Source organism: Leptodactylus fuscus, chromosome 1 (assembly GCF_031893055.1).
Source record: "Leptodactylus fuscus isolate aLepFus1 chromosome 1, aLepFus1.hap2, whole genome shotgun sequence".
Taxonomy (NCBI): Eukaryota; Metazoa; Chordata; class Amphibia; order Anura; family Leptodactylidae; genus Leptodactylus; species Leptodactylus fuscus.
Genome location: NC_134265.1, coordinates 193953851 through 193971242, shown reverse-complemented (window position 1 = coordinate 193971242; position 17392 = coordinate 193953851). Strand labels below are relative to the sequence as shown.

At 42.1% G+C, this 17392-nt stretch overlaps 1 protein-coding gene across 1 annotated transcript in view; it reads right to left on the bottom strand.

Annotated features, from left to right (window-relative positions):
* The window catches only part of NWD1 (NACHT and WD repeat domain containing 1), a 125935-nt gene that overhangs the window by 51811 nt on the left and 56732 nt on the right, over positions 1 to 17392 (bottom strand). Inside the window, exons 9-11 of the mRNA XM_075280473.1 lie at positions 3636 to 3795; positions 3391 to 3508; positions 1138 to 1302 (exon numbers count right to left, since the gene is read on the bottom strand). Of these exons, the coding sequence (XP_075136574.1) occupies positions 1138 to 1302; positions 3391 to 3508; positions 3636 to 3795 (443 nt within the window). The remainder of the gene's footprint in view (positions 1 to 1137; positions 1303 to 3390; positions 3509 to 3635; positions 3796 to 17392) is intronic.

Here is a 17392-nt window from a genome sequence, read left to right as displayed (position 1 = left end):
GAGCGTACTATTCAAAACTGCCGTTTCGAATAGTACTCACTCATCTCTAAATATCACCCATCTCTGAGGACATGAAAGGTCTAGATATAGGACAGCTATAGGACACCTATAGGACCTGCTCCATAATTTGCAGCTCTTCAATTTGGCCTGGACACACGGCCGCAAAAACAACGGCCCATTAAAATATAATAGTACACAATATTATTCACAATTGTGGATAAAAAGTATGGCCATGTGCAGTATGGCCATGTGCATTACAGTTTAGTAACTCCATGTGCCTCATATTAATAGCATTTAACCCCATCATGTCCCTCACATTAACCCCCTGTGTGCCTCACATAAGGGTTACTGCTATGTGAGAGACATGGAGGTAATAATTAGGTATCTTCATTATTAGTAACCCCATATGTCTCACACATCAGTAACCCTTATGTGAGGTACACAGGGTTTAATGTGAGGGACATGATGGGGTTAATTGCTATTAATGTGAGGCACATGGAGTTACTGAAACTAATTTAATCACCCCAAATGCCTGACATTAGTAGACATACAGTAGTAACTCCAGCATGTACCTGTAATTTTTTATTTTCACTTTGTTTGCACCTCTCCTCTGTCCCTTCTCCTGTGTGCAGGATGTAATGGTAGGAGCTCGGCAGGGTCCATCTTCTGTATAGCGATAAGCCCCACCTCCTGGGCTCCCCTCAGCCCTCTCATTGGTGGGCAGAGAGCAGCCAGATAAGGGGGGGTGGGGTGGAAGCCTCCTAAGCGCGTTGAGTGGGGCTTCCTCGATCAATACCTTCAGCTCCTGCGCTGGCTACTATGTATTAGTCGCTGCAGCTACACACAGTGTCCTTGCGTCATATACTTTCCCTATATTAATAGGGAAAGTATTCCACCGCCAGGGGGCCCCTGCAATTGCGCAAGTGTTCAAAGCTATCGATCCATCGACAATATCCTAATTATCTGGATGAGGTCTGAACAACATATGAAAACCTTCCATGAGAATTTCAATAATTTTCTCCCACTATAAAATTAGCACTCAGTTACTCCATTACTGAAATAAACTTTCTCAACACAGTCATCAAATTACAAAACAACACTGAGACATTATGTACCATAAGTCACAGAAACACTCACCTATTCGACCCTCAATAAAATTTATGGTAGGTTGGAAGAGTCGAAGTGCATCACGGACAAACTTGGTTTGGTCATTTTTTATGTGTTTTACACACATATCAAAGTCTTTGATCAGACTGTTGATTCCACATGCAACAATCTTGCTAGATATCCAGTTCATATTGCCTGTAAATAAACTTTTTATATATTTACACTCATAGGAATAATTAAGTGTACATTGGTTAGTGTGAACCCAGCCTAAGTCCTTGACAGTTATGTTGCCTGTGTAACAACCTGCAAAATATACACTATAGCAGGGGTAAGCAACCTTTTTTGCTCGGCGTGCCGATTTAAATTTAAGAAAATCAAAGATGAGGTACTCGAGTGCCGCACAATAATTTTTATGTTGATGACATCTACACTACAGTCATATAGAACAAACCGTAACATAGGGGTGCTGTCATACTGTGCTCTCAGTCACATGCGTTTATTGTTATTTGCCTTGATACACCTGTACTTTTCCATTAGAAGCGATGTAAGTACATGTGTAACCTACAATTAGTGATAATGTAACAGGTAACACCTGTAGAGGGGTGACACACTATGTACCTGGATGCTACATCCCCGGTCGCCAGTACCTGCACTTTTCTGTACATGAAATGTGGATTAATTTCAGTCACATTTAATTCCTGGTGGCGCGGTAACAGCTAAACCACATCCAGGAATTAATAGGTGTTACACTTACATGAAAATGACAGTGCTGGTGCCCAGGAACTGAATTTGGCTTTAGAAGCACCTGGGTACACGATGTCACTACCCAAAAAGAAACACCCTAAGGCTAAGGCCCCACGTTGTGGAAACACAGTTTTTTTGTTGCAGATTTTGCTGTGTTTTTTTTTAATCCAAAGTCATGAATGGCTACAAAAGGAATGGGAATATACAAGAAGTTCTTATACTTCTCTTCTGCTCAATTCACTCCTGACTTTGGCTCATAAAACTGCAACAAAATCTGCAACAAAAAAAGCTGTATTTCCGCAATGTAGGGCCTTAGCCTAAGACTGAGGCACCGTGTTGCGGAAATGCAGCTGTTTTTGTTGCATAATTTGCTGTGTTCTCAAGTGTATTGAGAACAAGGGAGACATATAAGAAACTTCCTAAATATTTCCCATTTCTTTTGTAGCCATTCTCGACCTTTGGCTCAAAAACCTACAGCAAAATTTGCAACAAAAACGCTGTGTCCGCAACGTGGGGCTTCAGCCTTAGATCTCCTGCACACAAATGGCATGGATATGGTTTTCACTGACCTATAGATTAAAAATAAATTGACAAGGCTGCAAATGTGAACAGGTATATGACAGGTGTAGGAAAGGTATAGGACACATATAGGACCTGCTCTATATTTTGCAGTTCTTCAATATGGCCCAGACACACAGCCGCAAAAACAGGATCTATGTGTACGGGTCCATTGAAATGTACAGGTCCATACTTTTATCCACAATTGTAGATAAAAGCCTGGTCATGTACAGTTTAGCAACTCCATGTGCCTCATAATAATAGCAATTAACCCCATCATGTCCCTCACATTAACTCCTGTGTAAGATTTACTGATATGTGAGGCTTGGAGGTAAAAATTAAGCATCTTCATTATTGAGGTCTTTTATTATTACCTCCATATGTCTCACATATTAGTAACCCTTATGTTGGGCACACAGGGGTTAATGTGAGGTACATAATGGGGTTAATTGCTATTAATGTGAGGTACATGGAGTTACTAACACTAAACTAATGACCCCAAATCCCTGACATTAACAGGCATGGTAACTCCAGCATCTACCTGTTGTGTGTTTTTTTTTTCACTTTCACTTTGCTAGCGGCTCTCCTCTCCTCGGGGGCCTTTGCAGGGATGCAGACGGCAGGAGCTATCAATATAGCAGGCAGAGACCACAGTGATTAAGCTCCACCCCCTGATTTTCCTGCACCCCTCTCATTGGAGGGCAGTGAGAGAAAGGGAGTGTCCTTATGCCTCAGCTCTAGCAGAGCACTGAAGGGACGCTCCGACTTCATGTAATTCTTGCAGGTCCTGTGCTGCTGGCATGCCAGTGAAATATGACAGGAGTGCCACTCTTGGCACGCGTGCCAGGGGTTGCCAACCCCTGCACTATAGTGACTAAATACTGTATATATCATTTAATATATGAAGATGGTTGTCAAATATAGCATTAAATGGTTTTGTATTAAGCAAAATTTTATACTTATTGCATATATTATACATACCTAAGATTACCCGCTGTAGTTCATCTAAACAGCCTGCATGAAGTAGATGGTGAGGCAGCTCATTCATTTTTCTAAGATTTGGCAAATCTTCTGAAAACCACAATGGCTGTGGAGCAACCTGAAAAGAGTTTCCAAACAGAACACTAGAGAAGTGGCACCATGCTACCCCATGGGTTTAACATAATACATATAATATATTAGAAACATTGCAAATAGTAAATCCAGTAGTGAAAATCATTTAATACCTTTCTGTTTGCACTTAGGGTTTTCTTAATAAATGAAAGGTAGATTGGTCGTTTGGTGCCCATACTCCACGTGCCCATAAAGTAGTCAGCTAGAATACGATGCCTTTCTGTCTTCTGTGACCCGCTAAGGTAAATGCTGTGTGCCACTTCAATGAACTGCCTAGAGGTAAAAAATGCCACACCAGTCATGTTGAGAATGCATTTCACAGAATTTAGCTGAAGCAATAGACAATCAATGGCAAATCTGTTATTAGATGGTATTCTGCTGGTTAGCACCAACGGCTAAAGTAGAACCACAGGTTAACTGATAAAAGTGACTAGGACTTAGTTCAGATGAATGACCTGTAGTAAGAATTCCCTGATTAATGTTTCATGACCATACCAATGCCTTTGTTGCGTTCCGCATTTTCCCTATTGTGCAAATTATTCACAATAAAGTAACATTCACACCATCAGTACTTGGTCAGTATTTTCCATCAGTATTTGTAACTCAAAACCAGAAGTGGATACAACATGGAAGTGGTACAAATCTTGATGATTCCTTTTCTTTGCAAGCCAGAATCAGAAATGAAACCTGTAAACACTGACTGTGTGAAAGAGGCTGATGGGTATAGCCACACATTCTAGCAACCTGCCCTCAGTGGCCAATGGCAGCTTTAGTTTGCACCTCAGTGTTTCCAATGGTAATGTGGGTTATGGAATGTGTGCCTTTACCCTAATAAATGGGATAATATATACATATATTACCAGGGCTGGCTCCAGATTTGTGTGGGTCCTTGGACGACAGAGCCTCAGTGGGCCCCTTCTTGAGCAACCCATGCGCACTGCAGTAAAAAAAACAACTAAAATTGGGCGTTTTTTTTGCTGAGATCTACTTGATCTACTTGAGTGGCCTGAAATACAGTCCATTCCATACAAGTAGATACAACCTGTTCAGATATCAGAAAGTGAAGAGGAATTTTAGACAAACATCTGCACAGATTCCTCTTTATTTTCTGCCCCCCAGCTCACGGTGGTGGATACAGGGCATTAGCAGGCCCTTGCAGTTTTCCCAAATAAATGGGAATAATCAGTGCGGAGTCTCAAGCGGCGGCCTCCGAATCTTAATCTGCAGAATCTGCAGCAAGATCCAGCAGGTCACTTTTTTTCAGCATCCTGCGCTAATTGTTTTCAATGGAAGTCAGAATGAGGAAAGAATTAGCCGTTTGAATGACCCGCAGTCAGTGCTGGATTTAGATGAAGAGAGGCCCTAGGCTATGCCACTTATGAGGCCCTTTCACCTTCCATTTTTAAGTTTGTAAATTACATGAGAGATAATAAAATACATCATTACTGTGATATATATATATATATATATATATATATATATCAATATGTTAAATGAAACATGTTGTTATTGGTACTAACCTTTATAAAAAATGTGACACGGATAATAAATAAAAAAAAGTCGAGAACACTTATTTGGACATTTATTCTCAGCACCATATATAGTACTTGTAACAATAACTAATCAAACATAACACACAACATTTACAAAGAAACAAAATTCAAATAATGAAAATCTTTGACTACGAAAATAAAATACGCAATAAAAATTATCATATTTTCTATCAAATTAAATTAAATATATTCAATACATTGAAGATTAAACCAAATTCAATTCAGATAAAATTATTTCATAATAATTCACATTTAAAGTTTAATTATGAAATATTATGAATTTTAAGTCTTAAACTAAACCAAAAATGGAACTTTATTCAAACAAAATGCTGATCACAAGAAAGAAAATATCAAATTGTATATCAGATTAAATTTTATGTTAATAGTTATTTTATTTAATAACTGATTCAATCCAAGTATACATTTAAGACAAAATAGTAAATTAGAAGAATTTCTTTCTAAACGTTTTCACACAGAATTCTTCTATAAGTTCATCAAAATCTATTTTTCTGAAGGTCTCATTTTCGATGCACAAAATACTCAATGAAGAACAACTTTGTCTGGGTCATTGTGCTTCTTAATTGATTTTTGATATTTTTAAGTCTTGAAAATGACCTTTCTCCAGTACAATTAGTGACTATTAAACTGAGAAACAGTCGTAAGATTGATTCCATGTTGGGGAAGGCCACTTGAATATTTTCTTTGAATATTATTTGATACAAGTCTGTATGCGACAATGTGGAATTTTTTGAAGGTTTACGTGTTTGTCTCACATATGTGTGGAAATGAAATAGTTCTTCAGTAAGATTTTGGTTGACATCTTCTGGGTATTCTTGAATTAACAGCTCAACACCTCTTTGAAGTTCTACCTTTGATAATGTAAGATCGGCAAGAAAAGAAAATATTTTCACTACATCATCATAAACAGAAGCTCTTCTTCCTAAATTTGATTCTAGTGCATCTAATATAGGAATAAGTGATTTGATCCTAAATTTATCTGTTGAAGAGAGTTCGTCTAAGGCATCAGGGTAAGATGAATTTTCGTAATCACCTTGCCTTTTACTTCTTATTATCCTTCTGGCAGTTCTATATTTAGTATTTGGCAACGTGGTTTTTGCTTGTTGCTCAAGTGCATCAAAGTCTTCCCTAATTCCACGTAAAAAATATCAAAAAGTGACCTGTACCAATCTGCGCAACTACTAACTAAAATATTAGGGCTTTGAAGAATTTTACTTACTTTGACTTTGAAAAATGTCTCAGTATTCGACTCCAGCAAATGGAACAAATCTTGCAAACTTGTTTTTTCCGATAATTTTTTGCTGCATACCATTGTATCTACCAGCCATATTGGCTGCATTATCATAAGACTGTCCTCAGCATTTTCTGAAATCAATTTCAAGTTCAGTAGTGATATACACTCACCGGCCACTTTATTAGGTACACCTGTCCAACTGCTCGTTAACACTTAATTTCTAATCAGCCAATCACATTGGCACAACTCAGTGCATTTAGGCATGTAGACATGGTCAAGACAATCTCCTGCAGTTCAAACTGAGCATCAGTATGGGGAAGAAAGGTGATTTGAGTGCCTTTGAACGTGGCATGGTTGTTGGTGCCAGAAGGGCTGGTCTGAGTATTTCAGAAACTGCTGATCTACTGGGATTTTCACGCACAACCATCTCTAGGGTTTACAGAGAATGGTCCGAAAAAGAAAAAACATCCAGTGAGCGGCAGTTGTGTGGGCGGAAATGCGTTGTTGATGCCAGAGGTCAGAGGAGAATAGCCAGACTGGTTCGAGCTGATAGAAAGGCAACAGTGACTCAAATAGCCACCCGTTACAACCAAGGTAGCCAGAAGAGCATCTCTGAATGCACAGTACGTCGAACTTTGAGGCAGATGGGCTACAGCAGCAGAAGACCACACCGGGTGCCACTCCTTTCAGCTAAGAACAGGAAACTGAGGCTACAATTTGCACAAGCTCATCGAAATTGGACAATTGAAGATTGGAAAAACGTTGCCTGGTCTGATGAGTCTCGATTTCTGCTGCGACATTCGGATGGTAGGGTCAGAATTTGGCGTCAACAACATGAAAGCATGGATCCATCCTGCCTTGTATCAACGGTTCAGGCTGGTGGTGGTGGTGTCATGGTGTGGGGAATATTTTCTTGGCACTCTTTGGGCCCCTTGGTACCAATTGAGCATCGTTGCAACGCCAAAGCCTACCTGAGTATTGTTGCTGACCATGTCCATCCCTTTATGACCACAATGTACCCAACACCTGATGGCTACTTTCAGCAGGATAATGCGCCATGTCATAAAGCTGGAATCATCTCAGACTGGTTTCTTGAACATGACAATGAGTTCACTGTACTCCAATAGCCTCCACAGTCACCAGATCTCAATCCACTAGAGCATCTTTGGGATGTGGTGGAACGGGAGATTCGCATCATGGATGTGCAGCCGACAAATCTGCGGCAACTGTGTGATGCCATCATGTCAATATGGACCAAAATCTCTGAGGAATGCTTCCAGCACCTTGTTGAATCTATGCCACGAAGAATTGAGGCAGTTCTGAAGGCAAAAGGGGGTCCAACCCGTTACTAGCATGGTGTACCTAATAAAGTGGCCGGTGAGTGTAGTTAAATACTAAATCAGCCATGCTTTCCCCTGAGTGATCTTTTAGCTCAAGGAAGGTTAAAAATCTCTCCGTTGACAAACCGTCTTCAGGTGACACATATCTAATAATTAAAGTAAACTGATCAGTATGAGATATGTCAGGAGTGGAATCTACTGAAAAGCTAAAATAGCCAGCCTTTTTCACTTCCGCCACAATTGTGTCTTTTACTTTATTTGCCATAAGTTGAATAATTTCCTCACATATACTGTAGTTTTAGACAGATATGAAGGTTTTCCTGAGCCAGTATTTCCATATTGATCGATATGATCTCTTAAAAATTGATCCAATTTTGCTACTAGTTCTAGAAGACCAAAGTAATTGCCGTTATTTGGACTTCCAAACTTTTCTTTGTCTCCTCTAAATGGTAAGCCTCGCTCTGTAAGGGCCCCTTCACACGGAGTATACGCTCACTGATTCTGAACATGTAACACATTTCGAATCAGCGGAGTTAAAACAGATCCCATTGCTTTCTATGGGAGGCAGCACACGTGCGCTCCCCATAGAAATGAATGGGCTGCTTTTTTTCCCTATACACGCATATCACATTGAAAGCAATAGGGAAAAAAGCAGCCCATTCATTTCTATGGGGAGCATATGTATGCCGGCAACCACAGAAAGCAATGGGATCTGTTTTAAGGCCGCTGATTCGGAACGTGATACACGTTCAGAATCAGTGAGCGTATACTCCGTGTGAAGGGATCCTAAGAGTGCAAATTACAGTGAAAACTCTTTCCATAATGTAACGCCAGTATTGCTGCTCTTTTCTTATTTCTTCCTCTAGCTTTGAAGTTAAAGTTTTCCCTTTTGCTCTTGTTAAGTACGTTGACATAGCATTCCTATGATTTTCCAAATTTTCATGAGTATGAATGATAGCTGGGTTTTTCCAATCATTAAACTCTTCAGAAGTTAATGCTGTTGCAGAAGATTCAATATTTGGAAAGAGTTTACAAACAAAGCAAAAAACGTGGCCTTTTGAGGGAGAGTACACAAGCCATTCTAGGGTATATTTTTCTCCATTGGCTTTTGTTGAATAAAAAATTGCTTTTGTACAAAATCTGGACTGATTCTTATATTCTTGCTTAGAATTTAAAAATGGTTCACAGTGATGCTGAACTTAAGAAAGGCCCTTCTCTACCCAATATGATACATCATTTTGCCAACATCTGTTACAGTAGACATATATTTGACATCACTATCTAAATTTGCAACATCTTGAACATGGTGTTTCTCATTAGTTGTCTGAAAAAAATTCATAATATTCGTATTATTTTCTTGTGGCTCGTTTGTATATTCGTGTTCATTAAGTTGCTCTTGAATTAGTTCCATATTTTCACTTTGAGTTGGTGCAATAGCCGTGTCCTCATATACAACGTACTGCATTGCTTCCAACTGAGTAGTATTAGTTGGCACATGCATGTAAGCAGTAATCGGCGTTAGCTTCTTTGCCTCATACTCTTGTAGCTTATTTTTCTTGCGTTTGCAAGTGCCACTTTCAAATCTTTTACTCATTCTTAGATTAGCTGAACAAATATTTTATTGTCGAGAGCGCGATCCTTCGTTGCTGCTCACCGCGTCAAATACAAAGTAGAAGAGAGAGTGACTTACGTCAGCTTCCGGTTTTTGTATGTCAGGGGGCAAGTTGTTGCTGCCCTCTGGTGGTAGCTCCGCCACAATCTTAACCAATACATTTTTATGTTTGTTTATTAGTCATATGCGTAGAATTTCTCCTTATTTTCAGCTGTGTTTTAGTGTTCACTGTTTTTAGAATAGTGTAATTTTAATTTTGCTAACAATTTGAATGTAGACCCCTCTTGATCTGAAGCCTAGTTAGCCTATTGGTAAATCCGGCACTGCCCGCAGTACCTATGGAAGCGTTGTCATAACCTTCTCTGTTTACATAGTGTCATACATGTCATAGCGGCCATGTAATGTAACTACAGCCTGGTCCTATACATGTCTATGCGACAAGACTGTAATTACATCACATGGTCACTATAAACAGACAGGTGTGATCAGTGGCGTAACTAGGAATAGCAGGGCCCCGTGGCGAACTTTTGACATGGGGCCCCCCCCAAACCGATGCCAAAGACCACAACCGACCCCCTCCTCAGAACTCTATTATGTCCATTAGTGTCCCCTGCACACAGTATTAACCCCAATAGTGTCTCCTGCACACAGTATTAACCCCAATAGTGTCCCCTGCACACAGTATTAACCCCAATAGTGTCCCCTGCACACAGTATTAACCCCAATAGTGTCCCCTGCACACAGTATTAACCCCAATAGTGTCCCCTGCACACAGTATTAACCCCAATAGTGTCCCCTGCACACAGTATTAACCCCAATAGTGTCCCCTGCACACAGTATTAACCCCAATAGTGGCACCTGCACACAGTATTAACCCCATTAGTGTCCCCTGCACACAGTATTAACCCCAATAGTGTCCCCTGCACACAGTATTAACCCAAATAGTGTCCCCTGCACACAGTATTATCCCCAATAGTGGCCCCTGCACACAGTATTAACCCCAATAGTGGCCCCCGCACACAGAATTAACCCCAATAGTGACCCCTGCACACAGTATTATGTCCCACTGTGGACATCCATAAACAATTATTATACTCTGGGGTCTTTTCAGACCCCAGAGTATAATAATCGGAGACCCGGGGGAATAAAAACATTTTAAAAAAAAAACAGTTGCTTACCTGTGCCCGGCTCCTAGGCTGTCAGCTGCCGCTCTTGTCCTGCATTAATGACGTCGGACGTCACATGACCTGGGAAGCAGACCCGGGTCATGTGACGTCAGAGACGTCAGACACGAATGAGGGAGGCCGGAGGCAGGATCGTGGAGAGGTAAGTAACACCGTTTGATCGGCAAGTGAATGGGGCCCGTAACGGACTATTTAAAAAAAAAAAAAAAACCCGCAGCGGTAGCGGCTGTCACCGGGCCCCCTAATGGCCCAGGCCCTGTGGCAGCTGCTACTGCTGCTACCACGGTAGTTACGCCCCTGGATGTGATATAAACAGGCACCATAGCCCCTTCATACAGCTGATGAGTGGTTCACTTAGCTCTCACTGATGACCGATTCTGAGGATAGATCATGAATAAAAATGAGCTTAAAAACTCCTTAAGCCTATGGCCCCATGTGGCGTCCTGCGGCAAAAAAGCGCTGCAGGAAAAACCGCGGCTATGATGCATCGCGTTTCTTCCTGCAGCCCTTTGCACAGAAAGTTTGGAGAGCTTTCTTATGTGTACTTTCTGCTTCAATTATATCTAAACTGCTGGCATTTCTGTAGGTATGCTTCCATTTCCAAAACCATGACTGTTTTGGAAATGACTTTATTATTTTACTACAAAGTGAGTATGGGGCCTCACGTGGCGAAAACAGCACGGGAAAACCAAACATTTTACCGTTCCTGCAAAGTGAATGGGATTCTAGCAAATCCCATCCACACATTGTGGAAAAATATGTGCAGTGGACATGCTGTGATATCCAAAACCGTTGGGGTTTTGGAAATCGCAGCATATTGATTATACCTACGAAAACACCAGCAGTTTCCCTGTAGGTATAATGGAAGTAGAAAGTGAAAAGCGCTGCGGAAAAAAACTCAATTCGTTACTGCCGCAGTTTTTCCTGCAACGCAATTTAGTTGCACCTTGCTATGTGAGGCCTTAATCTTAATAAAGCCCAAGTGCAACCTTCATTAAATTAATTTCCCCCTCATACTATGGCCCTGATTCCACATGACAAATACTGCACCCCTAATGACCCCTTATATAAATGACCACCCCCTTATGTTCATAATGCCTCCTAATATAAATAGCTTCCACCTTGTATTGATAATCCCCCTTAATAACCTTTATATAAATTACCCCCTTATGCTAATAATGCGCCCTCCCTTGTAATTATAATTTTCCCCTTCAAACAACCATTTGTACTACTAAAATACCCACAACTAAGCTAAAAAAAAAAAGAAAAAAAAAAAGTTATACTCACCTACCTGCAATTCTGATGAACGGATCCGCCGCCTCCTTTACATCCAAATGCTATGTCGTCATTGCCCGCCTATGCTGAGAAGCAGATGTCTGTCTGCCTTCTCATTGTATTGTAAACCGTAGGCCTCAAGTTTCTTGCAGTTTACATGATTGACAAGTTGCAGGAAGCATTTTAACTAGATCAGTGTCTGAAGACATTGATCTAGTTAAAAGTAAGATATATTAATGGCAGCACCAGGGTGAGCCCAGGGCAGCCGCCATTGGCGTAACTAAAGTCTTGTGGGCCCCAATGCAAACATTTGTCTGGGGCCCCCTACCCCCTTCCTAGAGCGAATTCTTGATAGTGGTGGTTACGGACGCTGAATACTCAGATACTTGAAAGGGATAAAGCTTTAGTACCCACAACTGAAGTTATCAAGAATACAATGAGTGAGCAGTGCAGCATCGGCATGTACACAATACTGGGACAGTATTACATGCTCCACAGTGTCCCACAAACAGTATTACGTGCTCCATAGTGGCCCCCAAACAGTTTTACCTACTCCATAGTGGCCCCCAAACAGTATTATGTGCACCCCAGTGGCCTCCAAACAGTATTATGTGCTCAACAGTGACCCTCGTACTGTATTATATGCTCACTGTACCCCCCCAGAACCTGAACCCCCCATCCTCTTGCTCACAAACAGCCTGCACCCCTATTCCCTCCTCTTTCTCACACAGCCTGCACCCAATTTCCTCCTCTTGTTCACAAACAGCCTGCACCCCATGCCCCCCTCTTGTTCACACATGTTCTCTTCTCTCCTACTTACCTTCCATCAGACTGTTCCCAGCAGATGCATCTTCCTGTGTAACATCACACTGTTCTGTACAATCCAGTGTAGCTCCGCCAACACATGACATCATCAAGGGTCCTTAAGCCCAATAGCATCTACCACAGGAATCAGATAGAGTCCCTCTGTACCTCAGCATCCCACACAGTCAGCACCCGGCAGCCCAGTGGGCCCTCTCAGGATGTTGGAGCCCCAGCACTTGCCTGGGTTTGCCATGTGCTGATGCCAGCCCTGTATACTACATACACCCAAATGATACATATGCACTTGTAAGGCCAGGGCCAGATGTGCCATGGTCGCAGCAGGTTAACTGCCACAAAATTAACAACACCTAACCTGGTAATCTATAACAGCTCCATTGTGGATGAGATTCAAACAATTTTAGCTTTTAGTATTTGATGTAACGGTCGAAAGCTATGCAGACCCACAGGGAAATCTGCAAAGCGAAAACCAACCAATGCATATTTCATGTATTTTTGTATTTTTGTTCCTATATGTCCTGTCCTCGGAATGCTTCCAAAATAATCTTGCAGAAGTGTATTCCCAAGGGGTGGGAAATATGAAGGAAGGATGGTGCCTTCTGGCATAAACTAAGGTGTGATATCACCATCAAGCTAAGGTTCCAAGTGGCGCAGGAAAAAACACTGAGGTAAAAACCGTCGCAGCAATGCATCACAGTTCTTCCCGCAGCTCTTTAGACAGAAAGTTTACAGAGGTTTCCTCTGTGGACTTTCTGTTTCAATTATTCCTATGGAGAAATCCCCAGCTATTCCATAGGTATAATTGACATGCTGCAATTTCCAAAACCGCACCAGTTTTGAAAATCGCAGAATGTCTGCAGCGACGAGGTTTTTACAAAAAAGTTGTCATGGGATTACCATTCACATTGCTCTGACTGTAAAATGCCGTGATTTTTATTACCCGTTTCCGTCACAGGCAAATCAAGGCGTTTACGGCATGTGGGCCTCAGCCTAAGACAGTGCAAAGTTAGACTAGCTCAGAAAAATGCAGTAAAATCTGCAACAACAAAAAAAAAGCTGCTTTTTCAGAATGTGGAGTGAAAGGCCAGGGCTCCATTTGACATAAAAGCTGCAGTTTGACAGCGGCGTAAACTCTGCGGAAAAAAATGTGATGTTTTACAGTCCCTGCAAAGTGGATGGGATACTCACAAACCCCATTCACACATTGCGGGAAAATATGAGCAGCGGACAGGCTGCAAATTCCCAAATGGTCACGGTTTTGGAAATTGCAGCATATCAATTACACCTATAAAAACACCGGCAGTTTCAATATATATACTGTATATATATATATATATATATATATATATATATATATATATATATATAGTATGTATATATACAGTGCCTTGTGAAAGTACTCTCCCACCTCAGCTGTCGATCTCTGCAGCTCATCTAGAGTGATCATGGGCCTCTTGGCTGCATCTCTGATCAGTCTTCTCTTTGTTTGGGGTGAAAGTTTAGAGGGACGGCCAGGTCTTGGTAGATTTGCAGTGGTCTGATACTCCTTCCATTTCAATATGATTGCTTGCACAGTGCTCCTTGGGATGTTTAAAGCTTTTGCATCCAAATCCGGCTTTAAACTTTCCCACAACAGTACCTCAGACCTGTCTGGTGTGTTCCTTGGTCTTCATGATGCTCTCTGCGCTTTAAACAGAATGCTGAGAATATCACTGTAACATCTTTGCCCATCAGGGCATTGGCACCATCATCCGGCCGCACGCTGCGGCGCAGGAGACGTGTTCGGTTGTAATTTATTCCATTGGTTTCTCCTTGCACTGTCTGAACACTGTCCTATTCTTTACCTTGGTAATTTATTTTCCACCACACCCATCTCCTTCACCTTCAGTTTGCTCTGCTCCTCTAAAGGTTAATCTGGCCGTGCCCTGTGATTGACCGCCGCCTTCCTTTCAACTCCATGGGCGGGTTCTTCCTCCCTATATAGCCTTGGTTCCCATTCAGACCAATGCTTGCTATTGCCATGCGCATACCTGCTCTTACTGTCTCTGTTTTGATTACTCTATTATACTTGACCTTTGGCTTTCCTCACTGACTTCTCTTTTTGGACTCCGATTTGGTACTGACCCTTGGCTAAGTTGACTTCCCATTGTTGTTGTTCGTCTTGTCTGCGTTTTGTGTGTCACATACTCAGGGAGGGATTGTCTTCGTGGTTGCCGCCTATTACATAGGATAGGGCCTGGCAATAGGAAGGGACAGTAGGGGGCATAAGCTTAGGGCTCACTGTCTCTTGTGTCCCCGTTCCAGGGTTCCCTAACACTGCCTTACATAATAGCAAGCCCATAAAAAAAAAAAAAAAAAAAAACAGGGTTGGTTTTTTTCCCCTCCTACCTCATACTATGGCTTTTGTGCAAAACCTGGTATCTCGGATGGAGGGTTTAGCAGGTTTGGTGTCTGAACTGGCTAATCAGGTGCACAACCTCTCCCAAAAACAAGCAGAGGCTGCTGCTACACCTACTAACGTAATTTCCCTTCCCAGGGTTAAAATGTTACTCCCGGATCGTTTTTCTGGGGATCGAGGGAAGTTTGAGACATTTTGGGAGTCATGCATGTTATACTTTCGTGTCAATCCTCATGCATCTCAGTCTCAGATGGTGGGGGTGGTCATCTCTCTCTTACAGGGGGATCCACAGACTTGGGCCCTTAAACTTCCCCCTGAGGCAGAGGAGTGGACAGACTTGGAAACATTTTTCAAATCTTTGGGGGCCATTTACGCAGAGCTGGACCAAATTGGACTTGCCGAGTCACAACCTCTTACCCTCCGGCAGGGTAAACACTCCGCTGAACTGTATTGCTCTGAGTTTCGGAAACTTAGTATAACCACAGGTTGGTGTGATGCAGCGTTGAGGGCTCTCTTTAAACAAGGTCTCAATGACTCGGTTAAAGATGTTTGGGTAGGTCACCCGGATCCCCCCACCTTAGAACAGGCCATGGACAGACGTAAAGAGAGGGTAGGGTCGGATTCTGTTAAGCCTTCTGTCTACCACTCTCTTCCTGTTAAAAAATCTAATTCTTCTCCTGTCACCCCTGGGGACGACCCTATGCAGCTGGGAGCGCTGAATACCAAGGCTAGACGGGAATATCGTGTCCAGAATAACCTCTGCCTGTATTGTGGTAAACCAGGTCATTTCGTCCGAGACTGTTCCATCAAACCACGCACGCCGGCGGAAAACTTCAGGGCCTGAGTGGTAATCGGGAGAACCACTCAGGCAACCAGGTATCTTCCGAATACTCTCATAGATTGATGTTACCTGTTTCTCTGTCCTCTGGAGACAGATCTGTGTCTGGGCAGGCCCTGGTAGATTCTGGGGCTTCCACTAACTTTGTTAAACTTTCATTTATTTCTGCTTTGTGTCTTGATCTTGTGCCATTAGACACCCCCCTAGTGGTGACTGGAGCGGATTTTACTCCCCTGGCCAGGGTCAAAATTCGTTTTAAAACACCGCTGATCTCATTACAAGTAGGCTCAATACACACTGAGGGCATAAGCTTCTTTGTTATGGAGAATTTGTCATCTGATATTATTTTAGGACTTCCCTGGTTAAGTCTCCATAATCCTACTTTCGATTGGGCCACTAAAGAATTGGTAAAGTGGGGAAATCAATGCTCTTCTCATTGCATAGCTTTGTGTACCTCCAATTGTCTCAGTGAGGAGACGGTTATTCCTGAATTCCTGTCTGACTTCTGTGATGTATTTGATGCTAAATCTGCTGAGGTGTTACCCCCGCATAGACCGTATGACTGTGCGATTGAGCTCCTTCCGAATTCTAAATACCCAAAGGGAAGGATTTTCAATCTCTCTGCCCCTGAACGTAAGTCTATGCGGGAATACATCCAGGAAAGCCTTCTGAAAGGTCACATTCGTCCATCTAATTCTCCCATGGGAGCTGGTTTCTTTTTTGTGGATAAAAAAGATGGGGGTTTACGACCATGCATAGATTATCGTGAACTAAACAAAATTACTGTTAGAAACCAGTATCCACTTCCGCTGATTCCAGACCTATTTAATCAGATTGTGGGTGCCCGCTGGTTTTCTAAGGTAGATCTCCGGGGGGCATATAATCTGATCAGGATCAAGGAGGGAGATGAGTGGAAAACTGCATTCAACACCCCGGAGGGGCATTTTGAGTATCTGGTTATGCCCTTCGGGCTGTGTAATGCCCCAGCAGTGTTCCAGCATTTTATGAATGATGTTTTCAGAGATCTCTTAGGTCGGTATGTGGTGGTCTATCTGGATGACATTCTGTTTTTTTGTCCAGATTGGGCTACACATGTGCAACATGTCAGAAATGTTATGTTACTATTACGCCAAAACAATCTGTTTGCTAAATTATCCAAATGTCTGTTCGGAGTCCAAAAAGTCACCTTCCTGGGTTATGTCATTACCCCTGACTCATTCTGTATGGACCCACTTAAGGTCATGGCAATAAAAAAGTGGGAACGCCCTTCTAGTCTGAAGGAACGGCAACGTTTCCTGGGCTTTTCCAACTACTACCGAAAATTTATAAAAAACTTTTCTATAATTGCCAAGCCATTAACTGATTTAACAAAAAAGGGTGCAGATTTGACCAACTGGTCTTTTGAGGCAGAACAGGCATTTGAACGATTAAAGTCATGTTTTGCGGAAGCTCCGGTCTTAATACCACCAGACCTGGAGCAACCCTTTATTGTGGAGGTTGATGCATCAGAAGTGGGGGTTGGTGCGGTTTTGTCCCAGGGTCCAGAGACTCTCACATGTTTGCAGCCTGTGGCATTTTTCTCCAGGAAGTTCTCCC